The sequence below is a fragment of the Myotis yumanensis genome, unplaced genomic scaffold (genome assembly GCF_028538775.1).
Source record: "Myotis yumanensis isolate MYYU_CA2020_CCGP unplaced genomic scaffold, mMyoYum1.0.hap1 SCAF_1, whole genome shotgun sequence".
NCBI lineage: Eukaryota > Metazoa > Chordata > Mammalia > Chiroptera > Vespertilionidae > Myotis > Myotis yumanensis.
This window is the reverse complement of record NW_027223752.1, coordinates 216,100,457-216,119,583: the sequence shown is the minus strand read 5'-3', so window position 1 is coordinate 216,119,583 and position 19,127 is coordinate 216,100,457. Positions and strand designations below refer to the sequence as shown.

Below are 19,127 nucleotides of genomic sequence, written 5' to 3'. Positions count from 1 at the left end.
TGAGTGAGCAAAAGCCTCCAGATGTTTCTGGCTCCCAGCCTGAGTCTTCCAGCTAAGAATCCAGATGCTGTACAGCAGATAAACCACCTCCACTGCGCTCTGTATGAACTGACACACAGTTCGTGAACTCCATAAAAGGTAGTTTTATGCCATTAAGTTTTGGGATACTTATTTATATAGCCATAGTAACTGGAACAATATAAAAGAAACTGTTAATAGTTCAAATTTGATAAAGTGGCAATAAGGAGTTGGGGAACTCAGGGAGACTTTTTGTCTTTCCCTTTCTACATTTAGCACTGTGTGAATTTTGTGCCATGAGGACACACAATAGTTACCCTATCTAAGAATAGACAAACATGGTAATTGACCGTACCTTCACTACACCTCTCATGGGCTAATCAGCACGATATGCAAATTAACCGCCAACAAAGATGGCGGCTAATTTGCATACTGCAAGCAGGGTGGGACAGCGCCATCCCGCCTACCCTGCCGCCATCTGGGCCTGCTATCTGCGACCTGGGGTGGAGGGCATCCCGTGTGCGACCCGACCCGGGGCGGCCAGGAGGGGCAGCAGCGATCGGCCGGCCCGCCCAGGCGTCTCGTGTGCGACCCAACCCAGAGTGGTGGGGCGGGACAGCGTGGCTCCTCTGTCACCCCAGCTTCCTCATCACAGCTCCCTTGGGGGCCTAAGCCTTTAGTCGGCATCCCCCGAAGGCTCCCTTACTGCCAGAAGGAGTGGGCCTAAGTCGACAGGTGGACATCCCCCAAGGGGTCCTGGACTGCAAATGGGCGCAGGCCAGGCTGAGGGACCCTCCCCCCCGACGGAGTGCACAAATTTTTGTGCACCGGACCTCTAGTCTTTTAAAGAAAACTCTACCGCAGGAAGAGTATCTAGTCTTCCATTGCCTGGATGATAGTGATTAAAAACATTAAGATTTAAGAAAGAAGTCTGGCCCTGACCAGTTTGGCTTAGTGGATAGAGCATCGGCCTGCGGACTGAAGGGTCCCAGGTTCAATTCCAGTCAAGGGCATGTACCTTGATTGTGGGCACATCCCCAGTAGGGGGTGTGCAGGAGGCAGCTGATCAATGTTTCTATCTCATCAATGTTTCTAACTCCTATCCCTCTCCCTTCCTCTCTGTAAAAAAATCAATAAAATATATTAAAAAATAAAATAAAAAAGAAGTCTGTAGGGAGCAGCTATAGGGTTAAGCCTTGGCAAAGCCACAAACAAGTCCCAGCTTAGAGGGCAAAGCCCTCTTAGCATAATTAGGCTTAACCTTATGACCTCCCTAGATCTTACCTATGTAGCTAATGGGCTGAGGGAGATGCAGCAAGTGCTGCCAAAACAAGTGAAACTCACAAGAACATTGTAACTATGGTGACCACTACCTTGTTTACTCTGACTATAAAATAAAGGCTCAGCTTGCTGTCTGGATCTCTCTTTGTGGCCTCAGCCAGGCACTAGACCCAGCTTATTCTCTTTGTCTTTTCTACATCCTTTGCCACCCTGCCCCCTCACGCCCCCAGGCTCACCGAACCTTTGGCTGTGCTGGCATGGCTCCAAAGTCCAATAAAATTTCCTTTACTGACTAAAATAAAGACTATAAGTTGATCATATGATTAAAAAGACTTTGTAGCAACATGGAAAATGCTAAATACTATTATTGAATTGGGGGAAAGTATACAAATATATATTTGTTAGAAAGATCTGGGAAAATGCATACCAAATTCATCTAGAGAAGCAGGAAATAAGCTAATTTGGAGAAGTGACAGAGGAGTTCAGTCTTACTTTTAGTACATTGGTTGCTTTTTTTCAAAAGAACATATTCATATATCAATTCTTATATTTTACAAAAATTAAAATATACTTGTAGTAGATATATTTGCTAGATAGAGAGCTTTCTTAAGATTTTCAGGCCCACATCTTCTTCAAGGTAAAAGCCAATAGGTCTTTAATATGACTTCTTTAAGTACAGAAAACATTAGTCACAATTCACAGCGCTGTCAGGCCATATAGAGGAATCTATTCAAGGATCTCCCAGATCACATGCTTATAGTACTTTAATACGGAAACAAATTTAAGTAAATTAAAGATGTAGAAGTTTAAAATTACACTATTTAGATTAGAGCTGAAATGGAGCTCAAAACAAACAAGCAAAAAAAAAAAAAAGATTACTGCATTCCAAATCTTAGATTACAACAGAGAATAGGGAAAACAGAGCATAATTCAAGTTCACATTTCTAAATCCATCTGTTCTCTCTTTCTGAAACGCCTATCATTATAGAAGAAACTATATACCAAGAGACAGCCAGTCAAGAAAACATGAGAAGGAGGTGGTGGCAAGGGAGGAGGAAAGGATGAAGCCAGAGTAAGTTTACATATGGCTCCAATGGAAATGGGAAAAAAAAGCCCCTCTTCAGGCAGTTTGTATGATTTAAGGAAACATGAATATTTTAAAACAAAACAAAAACTAGCCCAATTGGCATGGCTCAGTGGTTGAATATGAACCAGGAGGTCATGGTTCAATTCCCTGTCAGGGCACATGCCCAGGGTGCAGGCTCAATCCCCAGCGTGGGGCGTGCAGAAGGCAGCCGATCAATGATTCTCTCTCATCATTGATGTTTCTATCTCTCTCTCTTCCTCTCTGAAATAATTTCTAAAAAAATAAAAATAAATAAACAACCCAAAACTAGATAAAAAAAAAAAAAAAAGAGTACTGACTTTAGATGGGGGAAAAAAATTCTAGACAACATAAAAGAATAACTTATAATTAGATTATGGTTTTATGTTGGCATCTTACTACATATTCTACATCACTAAATATCCTTATTTTTATCACTATGTATATTCCCGTGTTAAGTAATAAAACAAAGAATTATATGTAACATGACAAAGATACCTAATTTTAATTGAGACAGACTTACTATATATTCATATCTACCTCCTTTGAGTCCTATTAGGCAGTATTTGAAGAGTATCAGACTCAGAAAAATATCTGTAATGTCAGATAATACCTCCATTTTTTTAACATTTTTTTTATTGATTTCAGAGAGGAAGGGAGAGGGAGAGAGAGATAGAAACATCAATGATGAGAAAGAATCATTGATCGGCTGTCTCCTGCATACCCCACACTAGGGATTGAGGCTGCAACCGGGGCATGTGCCCTGACCGGGAATTGAACCATGACCTCCTGGTTCATAGGTTGATGCTTAACCACTGAGCCATGCCGGCTGGGCAATACCTCCATTTTTAATGTTTTTGAACATTCCTGAGACAAACAGAAACATACATGCACCCAGCAAAATACTACTGCATGAACAGTCTAACACTTGTGTAACTCAGTGATATAATTAAATCACAGGAAGGAGATATGCCAAGAGAGTAAGTAAAGCTTTGTCACCAGCACCCCAAATTGGGCATTTTTTGTACTGCAGTGTTATCAACCTTGAACTTAAATGCTGTTTATAATGTATCATTTTAAAACATTCCTATAAATATAATCAGAGATACAATCATTTACTTGAAAGTCCATATTGCAGATAGACAATACAATGAATGAAAATCAGATTATATTCTTTGTTCTGGTACAACTCACTTTAAGTAATCAAAACGTATATAAGTACTGATGAGGCAGTAGAGAAGAGTCTGAATTGCTATTTGTATCACTGAGCCTTAGGGTACATACACATTTTTTCTATTTTTATATGTATGTTTTACATTCTGATGAGAAAAAATTCTACCAGTTTAGAAATTAAAAGAAGGTCAAAGAAGAGAAGAAAATCTTATTAGAATTATTGAAAAGCCAAACATTGTAAAATACAGTATTTTCAAATCACCTAAGAGTACATTCAAAAATTTTATTCTCCAGTGGAAAAAGTCTGTAATTACAAATTTTTGTATATAACTGTACTGCTTGTAATACCTTTGAAGGTGCTTACAAAGTTTTCTTTTTAAACTAATTATTTGAATAGACAATACATTCACACAGCCTTTTGTTTTGTTTTGCAGGTGTTTTTGTTTTTATTAAACCTCATCCAAGGATATTTTTCCCTGGATTTTTAGAAAGTGGAAGGGTAGGGAAGAAATATCCATGTGATAGAAACATTGATTGGTTGCCTCCTACATGCACCCCGACCAGAGCCAGGAATCGAGCTTGCCACTGAGGTATGTGCCCTTTAACCAGAATCAAACCCAGGACCCTTCAATCCACAGTCCAAAGCTCTATCCACTGAGTCAAACCGGCTAGGGCAGTGGTCAGCAAACTCATTAGTCAACAGAGCCAAATATCAACAGTACAACGATTGAAATTTCTTTTGAGAGCCAATTTTTTTAAACTTAAACTATATAGGTAGGTACATTGTTATTAACTTAATTAGGGTACTCCTAAGGCTTAGGAAGAGCCACACTCAAGGGGCCAAAGAGCTGCATGTGGCTCACAAGCCGCAGTTTGCCGACCCCGGGACTAGGGCATATTCACAACTTTTTAAACATCCTATATAATAAAAGCCTAAGATGCTAAGTGTCTGGTCGTCCAATCAATCAAAGCGTAATATGCTAATGATATGCTAAGGCCGCTGAACCGCTCGCTAAACTGTGCACTGACCACCGGGGGCAGACAGTTGAACAGTCAACCAGTCGTTATGATGTGCACTGACCAGCAGGGGGGAGATGGTCCAACTGTAGGTTAGCTTGCTGCTGGAGTCTGGCTGATTGAGACTGAGCGAGAAGGGCCAGATACACCCTGGAGCCTTCCTGCAGTCCCTCCCCAGCTGGCCAACCTCCTGTGCCCCTCCCTGGCCCCAATCATGCACTGGTGGGGTCCCTCGGCCTGGCCTGCATCCTCTTGCAATCCAGGACCCCTCAGGGGATGTTGGAGAGCCGGTTTTGGCCCAATCCCGCAGGCCAGGCCAAGGGAACCCACTGGTGCACGAACTCGAGCACTGGGCCTCTAGTAAAAATATAATGAAGAGTCTTTCTCCTCCTTTCTCCTATCCTTCCACTGCCCCTTTGGTTTTTCTTTTTTTTCTTTTCTCTTCTCTTCTCTTTTCTTCTTCTCTTTTCTCTTTCTTTCTTTTTTTACATCCCAGGACTTATTTACTTATTTTTAAATTTATCTTTGTTGTTGAAAGTATTACAGATGTCCCTCCATCCCCCCCCCCCCCCCCCCCCCCGCCCTTGATTTCAAATATAGTGCTTTTTAAATGCCTGAAGGAGATCAACAGGCAGTGGAGCAGAGCATGGTACTAAAGAAGCAGGGCAGGGCCTGGAGCTAAGCTGTCAGATTGAGCATCCCCTGCCACCCTCTAGTCAACTCCAACACCTGAGAAAAGTGACTTAACCTCTCTTATCTCAGTTTCCTCATTTGTGAAAGGAAACCTACATTAGATGCTTTCTATGGACTTAAAATAGTACCCGACTTCCTTCAAACTCTCCCCAATGTAACTGTTAGGAGTCTGAGGTATATCCCTTGGAACCGCTTCTATGCACTTACAAACATATACTGACCTGCACACCTCTCTCTCTAACCTGCAAAGGCATCCCTATGGCTTTCACTAGCATTTCTCAGATACTTCTAAAACACTTCTTTTTGTATTTCTAGTAGTTTTTGCATTCTCTGTTGTTCAAAACATAAAGGTTTATATCTTTTTGATGAACTGGGTTTTTTTGGTCAATATACTAGTAATTCCCCTGTCCCATTTCATTGTTTTGGCTTTGAATTATATTTTGCCTGAGATTTAGAGTATCACATTCTTTTGAGACAGCTTTTCCCCACTCCATTATCATTTATCAAAAACATATCATTTTGGCTGCTGTAGTGAGACTGAACCTGAGGGGAGTTAGGTATGGCAAGAGGAGACCTATAAGAAGGCTAATTTCAATAATACAGGCAAGAGATGATTATAGATTAGACCAGGATGTTACACTGAAGGTGTGAGAAATGCCTGGATTCTGGATATGTTTTTAAGGATATGTTTTGAGCTTAAAGGATTTGTTTCTGCATTAGCTATGGGGTTGAAAGAGTAAAATATGACCTAAAAGTTGTTCCTAATATCACAGTAACTAGAAAAAATGTTTGCCTTATATTTGAATTTAGAAATAAAAATTATCAGCTCTTTAACTTCATGAATACACAGGAGAAAACATTTTTAAAAATATTCTTTCCTGCCGAAACCGGTTTGCCTCAGTGGATAGAGCATTGGCCTGCGGACTGAAGGGTCCCGGGTTCGATTCCGGTCAAGGGCATGTAGCTTGGTTGCGGGCACATCCCCAGTGGGAGATGTGCAGGAGGCAGCTGATCGATGTTTCTAACTCTCTATCTCTCTCCCTTCCTCTCTGTAAAAAATCAATAAAATATATTAAAAAAAAAAATTCTTTCCTAAGACTCATCTATTTTTATATCAAGTTATCACAGATATGACATTGCCATTATATTTCTATATCCACAAGAGTAAGATTTAATTTATAAGTTCTTAGTTTATTGCTTTCCCTCTAATGCATTCTTGAGGATCATATGTCTTAGTATATGCTGATTCTAAAAAGAAATATCACTTACAAGAAATACACTTCTGATTACTATATATAGACACCGAGTCAGCAGAAAACCTTATTAACTACCAACAATTCAAATATTTGAGCAAATGTTGGTGCCTGCCTTTAACTGGCCAATGACAATATACCTTTGTATAAGAGTATTCTAAAACAACAAAATGTTATAATGTATAACATAACAATATGCTTTATTTATTTTTTTAATTAAATCTTTATTGTTCAGATTACATTTGTTCCTCTCCCCCCCCCCATAACTCCCCTCCTCCCAGTTCCCGCCCCACCCTCCGCCCTCACTCCCCATCCACTGTCCTCATCCATAGGTGCACGATTTTTGTCCAGTCTCTTCCCGCATCTCCCATTCCCCTTTCCCCCCCAAGAATAGTCAGTCCATTCCCTTTCTATGTCCCCGATTCATTATAATCACCAGTTCAATCTGTACATCAGATTATTTATTCACTTGATTCTTAGATTCACTTGTTGATAGATGCATATTTGTTGTTCACAATTTGTATCTTTACCTTTTTCTTCTTCCTCTTCTTAAAGGATACCGTTCAGCATTTCGTATAATGCTGGTTTAGTGGTGATGAACTCCTTTAGCTTTTCCTTATCTGTGAAGCTCTTTATCTGACCTTCAATTCTGAATGATAGCTTTGCTGGATAAAGTAATCTTGGTTGTAGGTTCTTGCTATTCAGCACTTTGAATATTTCTTGCCATTCCCTTCTGGCCTGCAAAGTTTCTGTTGAGAAATCAGCTGACAGTCGTATGGGTATTCCCTTGTGGGTAATTGAGTCTCTTTCTCTTGCTGCTTTTAAGATTCTCTCTTTGTCTTTTGCTCTTGGCATTTTAATTATGATGTGTCTTGGTGTGGTCCTCTTTGGATTCCTTTTGTTTGGGGTTCTCCGCACTTCTTGGACCTGTAAGTCCATTTCTTTCACCAGGTGGGGGAAGTTTTCTGTCATTATTTCTTCAAATTGGTTTTCAATATCTTGCTGTCTCTCATCTTCTGGTACCCCTATAATTCTGATGTTTGTACGCTTGAAGCTGTCCCAGAGGCTCCTTACACTATCTTCGTATTTTCGGATTCTTTTTTCATTTTGCTTTTCCGGTTGGGTGTTTTTTGCTTCTTCGTATTTCAAATCTTTGACTTGATTCTTGTGCTCCTCTGGTCTGCTATTGGGTGTCTGTATAATATTCTTTATTTCAGTCCGTGTATGCTTAATTTCTAGTTGGTTCTTTATCATAGCATCGAGGGTCTTATTAGTTTTCGTGAGGCTCTCATCAAGTTTATTGGCTGCTTCTAGCACATTATTGCAAGCCCTCAAAGTTGCGTTTTTTAGCTCCATATCCTCCATTTCTGTCATGTTTTTTTGTCTCCGCATCTTTTATGCTTTCTTGGTGCACCCCCTTGTGGTCTTTGTGCGCAGTCTTGTTCTAGTTAAGCCTTGATTGTTGTAGTTAATACTAGAGGGATTTGACCACCAGGCCGACTGGCTGTGAGAATCAGCTGTGTGGAAAACTTCTGCCCTCTGGGGAGGTGCTAATCTAGCCTTTGCCTGAGGCTATCCGGCAAATGGCTCTGGGCAGGGCTTGGCTGGGGCGGGTCGCAGGGGATCAACAGGGCGGGCGGAGGGAGCAGTTATGGCTGCTCTCAGTCCCGTTCCCAGAGGCTCTGCTTCTCAGAACCCCAGCAACGGCTGCAAATCTCGGAGAGAAAGCTGCCCTCACGTTTCAACTGATGCTAGACAATCCCGCTTCTCCCGTTTGAGTCTGAGTCCCTAGAGACTCGCTCGGATCTGGAGCTCAGAGTCTGAGACTCCCTCCTGATTGAAAACGACAACCGCGCAGTCAGCCACCAGCCCGCTTTTCGCGCGCACCTCCGCACCTTTAAATTTTCCACACTGCGCCTCCTCTGAGCCTCGGTATGCTATTCTCTTTCCTTCTAGTTGAAGAGTCTGTCCTCGGCCAGCCTTCCTGTGGTTCTGGGTGATGTCCGTTCCGTCTTTTAGTTGTATTTTTGAAGTGGTTGTTTGCGGCAGCAATCTCAGGTGTTTACCTATGCCGCCATCTTGGTCTCTCCTTTATTGTTAATAATGGTTAAATTTCTCCTTTTGTACATAAAAAATATATTGCATAAATAGCCCCATATTTAAGCTTATAAGTTTGGGAAATCTTAAAAACACAATTCAAACCTCCTTCAAAGTCTAGAGACTACTATCCAAACAAAGAATGTTGGTCAGAAATCTGCCTCTGTTAAATAATTTGGATTCTGAAATGCTTTACAAAGAGATTTTTATTGTCATACCATTTGAAGGAGTAGGATTTGAACTATATCATTAACAGAAACTGAATTCACAGCAATTTATCATGTAAACAAGCTCCAGATAGCTAATAACTATAGGCAGAATGTTACCCAACAATGATGGGAATTTCACTAACATAAATAAAGAAATTTGTTTTTATCTTTAATAAAATAACTGCTGGTAAGTATTTTAACCATAACTTAAACCACTGTGGAATTTCAACTAGGAAATAATTTTAGTGACCATCAGATGAAAATCTTTCCATAGCATTTTCACAAAAACAGAGTAGAAGCAGTACAGTTCAGTTCTGAATAGGACTGTCCTGTTCATCTCACCAGATTGATCAGCCTTCTCATCGCATGCTCATGAGAGCAAACACATTCACAGGGATCGAATCCTCCTTCTGCCATGATTACCCAGCTTGATTTAACTTGACTGTTTAAATCTAGGAGAAAGGAAAAAATATTGTAAGACTATCATTCAGAGTTACTTTTTCTCTTGAGCTATGAAAATTTCATATACTGTACAATTCAAAATAGTCCTTTTTAGTTTATATTTATTAATAACCTATATCTATGAATTTAGTACTAATATTATATTATTTTATGCCAGGTAGCTTACTCAGTTAGAATGTCATCCCGATACACCATGGTTATGGGTTTAAATCTTGGTCAGGGCACATACGAAAATCAATGAATGCATAAATAAGTGGAAAAACAAATATAAGTTTCTCTCTCAAATCAATAAATAAGGGAAAAAATTTTAATGGTAATGCTAAGTGTTCATCTCCGTGGTTCTGATTAAATAAATGATAGTATAAGTACATCCTTTACAGCTGCTGAAAAGTATGAGGCAGATTTCTATGTGATGACTTGGGGAAATACCAAGTTAATACTGAGATGAAATCCAGTTGTAGAACATGCAGGGCAACCTACTTCCCATCTGTTTTTTGAAGTAAGGGGAGGTAGGGATCGAAGGGGTAAGTGGCGTTAGAGACAACCTGAGCTGAATTGCCTAACTCTCCAGAAGCAGGAAACACCAAATATCAATTCTGACTACTTCCTAGTTCTGCCTGAGGCCATTCTGTGTCTACACCTTTCTTTGAAAATTGATTAGCCTTCATGTTAGAGAACTGACTATATATATCCAACACAGAAAACCCTGAAAGTAAATATAATCCACCCTAATACATAAAGTTACCCTTGAAAGCCTGTTTCTCAACTGTCTTTTCAAATTGTCCATAAGGAAAAAAAAGGACTCAGACTGCTAGTGTGATATAAGCAAGTGTCCACTTACAAATACTGGTCCTTCCTTCCTCCCTATCTGTGCCTCCCTAGGCCAATAAAATGTCAGTTAAAATTAAAGGATATTTTACTAAGATTTTTAAAAATGATATTCAAATACTAAAGAGCTTAATACCCCCCTAGTCGGTTTGGCTCAGTGGATAGAGCGTCGGCCTGAGGACTGAAGGGTCCCAGGTTTGAATCTGGTCAAGGGCACATGCCCAGGTTTCGGGCTCAACCCTCAGTTGAGGGTGTGCAGGAGGCAGCTGATCAATGATTCTCTCTCATCATTGATGTTTCTATCTCTCCCTCTCCCTTTCTCTCTGAAATCAATAAAAATTTAAAAATAAATAAAGGGCTTAATACCTATCCAGTTCTGGAGCCTCTAAACACAGAAATGCTAAGAAAGTACAGTAGGTCCTCCAATAACAGTTTTGTTATGATGTTGACGAGAAGAAAAAAATTGATCCCCAGCAGGGCCCACTGTCTGTCTGGAGTCTGCAACTTCTCCCCATGTCTCCACAGGTTTCCTCCCACATCTGGAGTGTCTACATTTTCCCAGTCTGAGTGTGTGTGTGTGTGTGTGTGTGTGTGTGTGTATGTATCCGTCCCTGAGATGGAAGGGTGTCCTGTCCAGGGTGGGTTCCAGCCTTGCATCCTGAGCTGTGGGGAGAGGCTCTGGACACACGCCATCCTGAAGTGGAATAAGCGGGCTAGAAACTAAAATTATCTTATTTGTTTTTAGTCATCTTTTTTTTTAAATATCTATTTTTATTGATATCAGAGAGGGAAAGGGAAAGAGAATCCATCATAGAAATACAAATGATGAGAGAGAATCATTGATCAGCTACCTCCTGTACACCCCCTACTGGGGACCTAGCCATGTGCCCTTGACTAGAATCGAACCCAGGACTCTTCAGTCCACAGGCCGACGCTCTATCCACTGAGCCAAACCAGCCAGGGCTATTCATCTTTCTTAAATGTCTGTATAGCTCACATTTATTTCAATGTTTACTAATAGAAGTGTTTTGGGTCTTTATATAGCAGTTTGGTCATGTTTCTGTGACCAGAAATATGCCATAGGAACTTAACTCTTATTTATATGTTAGCCTATGGTAAAATTGGTTTCTTATACATCACTTCGCTGACAGGCACAGTTTCCAAGAACCCATCAATGATATTAAGTGAGGAATTACTGTACTAGCAAACTGACTTTTATAAAGAAAGGGAGACGTGTTTTTATCACCCATTTAAAAAAATTTATTTTAAACCCACACAGTTTAAGGGCAGGAACCCATCTTAGTCATCAGTCTGTCTGTAAACACCTCCCTCATTGAGTAAGCCACAGGGATGAATAAATATTTACTGACTTTTGCCAAGGTTTACTTTCTGTGTCTATATATGCCAGGAGCACATAAATCAACTAGAATTTTAAAGTATACATGAGTTTTAATTAGCCTCTCCAGTAAAATAAGAAAAAAATATTCATAAATAGGACATTCCTCAATAGTGTTACTCTTCTATGGAATTTTCTTCATGTAAATTTGAGCTGTTTTAAGTATTATTCAGTTTCCAGTTAAGAGTTTCCACTTAATAGTACTTGTTTTTTAAAAAAAATAGAATGGAAACAGTTCTTTTGGCTAGGACCTCAGCACACCAGCAGCTAAGCAAAAAACTTAACCAATCCCACCCCACATTTAAATCCCTTGATGTCCAGAGACATTAAGAAGCTACTCCTTAAAAAAAAAAAAAAAAAGAGAGAGAGAGAGAGAGAAAAAAAAGAAGCTACTCCATCCAGGGCAAGACCGAACTGAGTTACTCAATCAGAATCCCAGTAAATCAGCCTAGAAGAGGCCTTGGACAGAAAGTAATCTAAAACAATGCTTTTGCCCTGGCCTGTGTGGCTCAGTTGGTAAGTACAGAAGACAGACAATTGATGTTTCTTTCTCACGCACAGGAGGCAGCTGACTAATGTTTCTCTCTCATATCAGTATTTCTCTCCCTCTCCCTTCCTCTCTCTCTAAAATTAATAAAAAACATTTAAATGAATGAATGAATGAATGAATGCAATGCTTTTGCCTTTCACATTTCAGAGGAGTGTTCACCTCCCCAACATATATCCCTAATGTAAGAACAATCCTACATAATAAAAGGCTAATATGCAAATAGACCGAGTGCCCAACAACCAAACAAACAGTCACTATGACGTGCGCTGACCACCACGGGGCGCGAGTGGAACATGGTGGGCATCAGCAGCAGGTGGCAAAGCGTGGAACATGGTGGGCGTCGGCCGCGGCGTGATGGTGGAACAGGTGAGCAGGGGCACCAGACCAAGCCGGAGCACTGGTCGCTGTCATCGAGGCAAGCCTCTGGTGGTTACTGAAAATTCTTTGCTCCTGCGCACTGCGGTTCCGCCTGGCGCTCACACCTGCTGCCGGCACTGGCCCCTCTCGCACCCGCTGCCGGCACCTGGCGTCGGCCCTGATCACTTGGCACCATCAGTGGGTGCGAGCAGTAGCCGCTGGCCCCCATCGCCCCTCAGGGCTTCTCCATCTCCCCCTGGTCCTGAGGGGTGATGGGGGCCGGCAGCCGCCTCTCACACCCACGGCCGGCAACGGTCCCACTTGCACCCATTGCCAGCGCTGGCCCCGCTCACACCCGCAGCCGGTGCTGGAGCCACCTCTCACACTTGCTGCCGGCGCCCGGCACTGGTCCAGGTCGCTCGGAGCAGTGAGTGGCAGCTGTTGGCCCCGATCGCCCCTGAGGGCTTCTCCACCTCCCCTTGCTCCTGAGGGGCAATTGGGGCAGCAGCCACCGTTTGTCCCCACTGACGGCGCCAGCCCTGTTCATACCCGCTGCTGGCGCCAGCCCCAATCACTCTACACCATCAGTGTGTGGGAGCGACAATAGCGGGAGCGGGGCTGCCAGCAGATGGGGGACCAGGGGCTTCGGCAGGAGGGGCGGAGAGGGGAGGTGCGAAGGATGGGCCGAGACCCACCCCTGTGCCCACCGCAGGCTCGCAGCCCACAGTTCCTTTCAAGGTGCACAAATTCATGCATTGGGCCCCTAGCGTTAAATAATACCAAAGGCATGGCCTTGACCCTTGAAGACAACCATCTTTATTACTATCAGTTACAAAAGGCCTAAATCATAAAAATATGAAATGTGCACTGAAAAAAATTCGAAATTTAAAAAATCCAGGAGAGGAAGGAGTGAAGTAAATATGGGCACAGATGATAATTATTGAAGTTAGGTAATAGGTATAAATATATATTCCTACATAATTTTACTTTGAAAATTTCCATAACAAGTATCTAATTTATGCATCAGTATTTTCCCATTATAATTAATATGTGTGATACCAATCTGATTCTGGGCCTAAATTAAGCAACAGTTTATAGGTGATTTATTAAGCAGCATAAAGCACAAAATAAGTGGATACATTTAAATCTCTCAAACCATCCACTCCTAAACAACTCTCAACCCAAAAAAGTAGTACAATAGTGCACTCTGTATGTTGAGAGGACAAATACAATTCCCTATATCCCTCAGATCTGGGTCATTTTCTCCATCCACTACAACTAACAAACCTTTCCTGGTAGAGTTCAGCTGTAATATGTCAGTCGAGTCATCCAGTGTCTATATGCGCTGAGGGAATTTTCCAGTGTTGTTAACTAAGTTATTGTCTGCTGTTAGAACCTTAAACACTTCAGCTCATGCTGGGTGGGTTTAATTTACTTTATATCATTCATCACTGGGGAATCAAATTTAATTGCCTGCTTATAACTTTGGAAGGGGTGAAAAAGTAGATACTGTAGTTTTGTTACAGTGTGCTTTCTAGAATTATGCCATGGAACTACGTGTTTATATAGAGAATTGATTCCTTGGGAAATAGACTTCTTAAAAGTGGTTCTTAATTAGGCCAAATCCTCCTAGTAGGAAATAGTAAGATAGCAACATTATCAGTGATGTATATCTTTATCAGATCACTTGGAATCAGTGGCATCCCCAAAAGCACACAGAGTAAAATGAAAAATGTTAACCTTCCCATTCCTCTCTCCCCCCAATTTTTCTTCCTTTCCCCAGAGGTACCACCCCAGTTAGCAGTCTGTTCTGAATAATACCAGGTGATTTTATATGTAATCACACACTTAGAATTATATATACACATGTATCATCCTGGTGGGTTTTATGAGATTATATTACACATGTTCTGCAACTTGCTTTTTCCTAACGTAAAAAGCTTTAGAGACCTTTCAATACATAAAGCTCTACCTCTCATTCTTTTTAATACTCCAAAACATGTACATACAATTTTAGCAAATCTTTAGTAGAGATTACTCAGGGCCTTTCCAATTCTTTGTTAATATAATGTTATAAAAAAGTTTATGTGCCCATATTTCTGTAGAACAGGATACAACAAAAATGTAAAGGCGTTCATTGAAAGTCTTTAGCAATTTTAATTCTATCAACAGCACATAGTACAAATTACAAATTGTACAGCATAGTAATTGCACACAGTATCACTATTACTATCACTAATAGTGCAATTATATATGGATATATTAAAAAAAAAAATTTGTGCCCTGGCTGGGTAGATCAGCTGGTTAGAGTGTTGTCCCCATGTGCCAAGGTTGCGGGTTCGATCTCCAGTCAGGCTTTCTCTCAGTTTCTCTCCACCCCTCTAAAATCAATTTTTTAAAAAATGTTTTTGCCAGGATGTCAGGATGAAAAAATGTATTTCATTGACTTTACTTCGTAATTCTAATAAAACTGTAGAGCTTTCAAGTTTATTGGTATTTATATTTCTTATTTTTGAAACTCCTTTTGTTTCACTGATTTTAGCTCTTTATACTATTGAATATTAATCCATTGCTATATCATAATAAAATTGAGAACTTTTTATAGGTTATTTTCTTGCCTTCCTTCTAGATGGCGCCAAAATCAGATTAATAAGCGTCTGTTTTCACACATCTTTTTACTTAACTATCTTCTCAGACTATTAGCTAAAGAGTTAATACAATTGCAAACCACAGAAAAATACATCTAAAATCCCAACAGGGCAAGTGAAAATAACAATGATAATATATTATTTGGAAAGTGTTTTCATTTTCTGTAAAGTTTTAACACACTGATTTCTTCCAGGAGGAACTGAAGGATAGTGACAAACCCTGAATTTACTTCAGCTCTTTTATTTTGGAGCTATTTTTTGTTGCCATAGTGGTTAAGGACTCACATGTAGGGGGGGAAAATGTCTTCCAAACCATTAAAGATTTAGGGAGAAAGTGTTTAGATATTTGTGTGTGTGAGAGTTCACTTTGGTTCCTTGTATTACAGAAGAAATATGTGGTTTGGGATATATCCTTTTAAGAAGCTATTATATTCTAAATTTCTTTTCTAAAAGAAGGTATATTTTATTAATAACTAGGGATAATAAAATTCCCAAAATATAATATAACGTAAACATATATCTCAAGATTATAACAGTAATTTTCAAACAGATTAGCTATTTTTGTAACACATTTCAAAACAGTATTTTAAAGGTGTTGTTTATTATTGTTGTTAATCCTCACCAGAGGATATTTTCCCATTGATTTTTTCGAGAGATTGGAAGGGAGGGGGAGAGACAGAGAGAAACATCGATGTGAGAGAGACACATCTAATTGGTTGGGTGGGGATTGAGCCTGCAACCAAGGTACATGCCTTTGGCCGGAATCAAACCCGGAACACTTCAGTCTGCAGGCCAACACTCTATCCACTGAGCCCAAAGCCTTGGGCTAAAAGTGCTTTTAACACAAAATTCTTGGGAGAATCAGTCATGAATTTTTTTAAAGCAAATAATCCAAACATATGATAGATTAACCCACAATAGTTCTCACATGAATTTGTAATGGAACTACCATTATATGGCTTTTGCCTAAGATGGCCTTACTTGCTTATTTCTTGCTTCACCAATGACTAGTAAATTTCCTTCCAGTAGGTAAATATAACAGAAGGAAGAAGAAAATTAAAAGACTACAATAGGACTAAGAATGCAATGGTAGTGAGATTTGAATAAAAGACAAAACCATGAAGATGATTAAAAATTAAGGGCTAGTAAGCAAAATGTAAATAAATCTCAAGTGTCTCAGAGAAATAAGAGTTAAAATAGCCAAGAAAGTGTATAACATTTTTTTGAAATAGCTAAGGCCCAAGGAAAACAGTGATTCCCAAAAGAGGAACTATAGCTAACTAAGAAACTTTTTTTAAAGGTAACCGTAAGTCATCTAAAACATGCAAATTAAAATGTGAACTTTCACCTAAAAACAAAACAAAGTATAATGAAAGTTTCATCATACATTCCTAATTCTACAGTTAACTGCTACAACCCCTCCGAAATGTAATTTTTATCAGGAATTATAAAAATGTTCGTATCAATGTATGTTATATGTGGCTTGCTTTAAAATATTCCAAGACAAGGAAAGAGATACATCTTCCTTACAGAATTCCAAATACTAATAGGTTTATCTCCTCCCCCAACCTTGAATGAGGACGGTACTTAGTGACTCATTTCTAAAGGGCAGAATACATAAAGAGAAGGTAACTACAGTAGAGAAACCTAGCAAACACTACCTTAACCAAAAGATTGAGGTAAACATCATTAGCGATGTTATGTTCATATCATGTACTCTTTGATATGATGTGATGAGAAGGGCACTTCAACTCTGTGGTTATTCTTCTCAAAAACCATAACACCAAGTCAAATTATGAGCAAAATCATCAAACCCTAATTGAGGAGAATTCTACATTTAACCAATGGGCCTCAAAAGTGCAAGGGCATCAAAAACAAGGAAGGCCTACAAAACTATCACAGACCAGAGGAGTTACAAAGCACACCAATACTACTTCCAGGTGATCCTAGAAAAGTCTTTATCTATATACTAGAGGTCCAGTGCACGAAATTCGTGCACAGGGGTAGGAGGTGGGGAGAGGGGGGTCCCTCAGCCCGGCCTGCACCCTCTCTAATCTGGGACCCCTCGGGGGATGTCCGACATCCCTCTTGCAATCTGGGACCGCTGGCTCCTAACCAATCACCTGCCTGCCTGCCTGCCTGATTGCCCTAAATGCCTCCACCTGCCTGCCTGATGCCCCTAAACTCAGCCGTGGGCAAACCAGCCCATTTGAAATGAATAAAACTAAAAAAAAAAAGACTGTACCCTTTTATGTAATGATGTTTACTTTGAATTTATATTAGTTCACACAAACACTCCATCCATGCTTTTGTTCCGGCCCTCCGGTCCAGTTTAAGAACCCATTGTGGCCCTCGAGTCAAAAAGTTTGCCCACCCCTGCCCTAACTGCTCCCCTGCCAGCCTAATCACCCTAACTGCTCCCCTGCCGGCCTGATCACCCCTAACTGCTCTCCCCTGCCAGCCTGATCACCCCTAATCGGCTCTGCCTGCCTGCCCAATGCCCCTAACCAGTCTCCCCTGCTGGCCTGATTGCCCCTAACCACCTCTGCCTCACCACCATGGCTTTGTCTGGAAGGACGTCTCGAAGACGTCCAGTCTATCCGGTCTAATTAGTATATTACCCTTTTATTAGTATAGATATAAAGCCCTTGCTGGCACCAATCGCACGGGTGTGTTTCAATCTGTCATTGTTGATCGTGAATTTGGTTGACACTTCTATTATAAAGGGCAAATAGTACTATTAAAATATTTCTTCTAATTAATTTCCTTTCAATGTGCACAAATTTATGTACCAGGCCACTAGTAAATGATAAAAAGAAGTAAGATTACTACTGACATTTTACTTAAGTCAATAATACTGGGTAATGTACCATTATCATCCATTGTTCTCCAGAAACTTCTGGAGATTGCCCTCACTGTGATAATACCAAGAGACTTAGATATTAATTTTTATTTGAGGGAGAGGTAGGCATTTCTGTCCTTCCATGCAAGCATTCAATCCCTTTACATTTTATGACTTGGAGTCTCTGGTCCCTGCTGCCGAAGCTCCACTGTGGTGCCAACATAAACTGAATGCAAGACTGGAAAAGGTCTTTTCCTTTCTTTTTAAAAAAAATCCTCCAATTCCCACCTCAAAATATAACAAAATGGCAGCTTATCCTGTACACACCTCCTATCCATTCCTTACTAAGAAAAAGAGAAACAGTCAGTTCTAAGAACCCAAAATCTGATTTGTCAACATGATTCCTCCTTTATTTTTTTCAGTTGAATAATAAAAATATGTACCCTTATTTAACCTCCTCACTTTTTTTCCCCAATCTCTAGTTTCCTCTCTTCAATAAAGGTTAGTTCCCTGCTCCTAGTTCCAAGAGCAATATTACTAAGAAATTCATTTCCATCATAAGCAATGAGTCATAGAATCAGTATGCTTGATGTGAAATTGTGGTTAAGGGAGAAAATATGTAGAATTACTATATGTCCAAAATTTAAACCTACATTATTCTTTATTAATTATTCTACATTAAAATGATTATACTGATTCTGTTAAGGTAATCAGATGATGTGTTTTCTCCTTGTTTTCTTAATTGTGTATACTACATTTTACTTTATGAATCAAATTATATATAGGGTGTGGTAAAAGTAGGTTTACAATTGTGAGTACACAAAACAGCTTATTCTTGTATTGCTATTTATTAACTACTAGAGGCCCAATGCACGAAATTCATGCACAGAGGCGGGGGGGGGGGGGGCTGTCCCTCAGCCCAGCCTGCACCCTCTCCAATCTGGGACCCCTTGGGGGATGTCCGACTGCTGGTTTAGGCCCAATCCCAAACCTAAACTGGCAGTCAAACATCCCTCTCACAATCTGGGACTGCTGGCTCCTAACCGCTCTCCTGCCTGCCAGCCTGATCACCCACTAACTGCTCCCCTGCTGGCCTGATCGCCCCCAACTGCCCTCCCCTGCCTGCCCGATCACCCCCAACTGCCCTCCCCTGCTGGCCTGTTCGCCCACAACTGCCCTCCCCTGCCGGCCTGATCGC

The 19,127-nt window shown here is 40.5% G+C and overlaps 1 protein-coding gene across 1 annotated transcript in view; it reads right to left on the bottom strand.

Annotated features, from left to right (window-relative positions):
• SMIM14 (small integral membrane protein 14) overlaps positions 1–19,127 on the bottom strand; it is a 68,980-nt gene that overhangs the window by 30,914 nt on the left and 18,939 nt on the right. The window contains exon 2 of the mRNA XM_070397746.1: positions 9,189–9,298. Within this exon, the coding sequence (XP_070253847.1) occupies positions 9,189–9,263 (75 nt within the window). The 5' untranslated portion in view covers positions 9,264–9,298. The remainder of the gene's footprint in view (positions 1–9,188; positions 9,299–19,127) is intronic.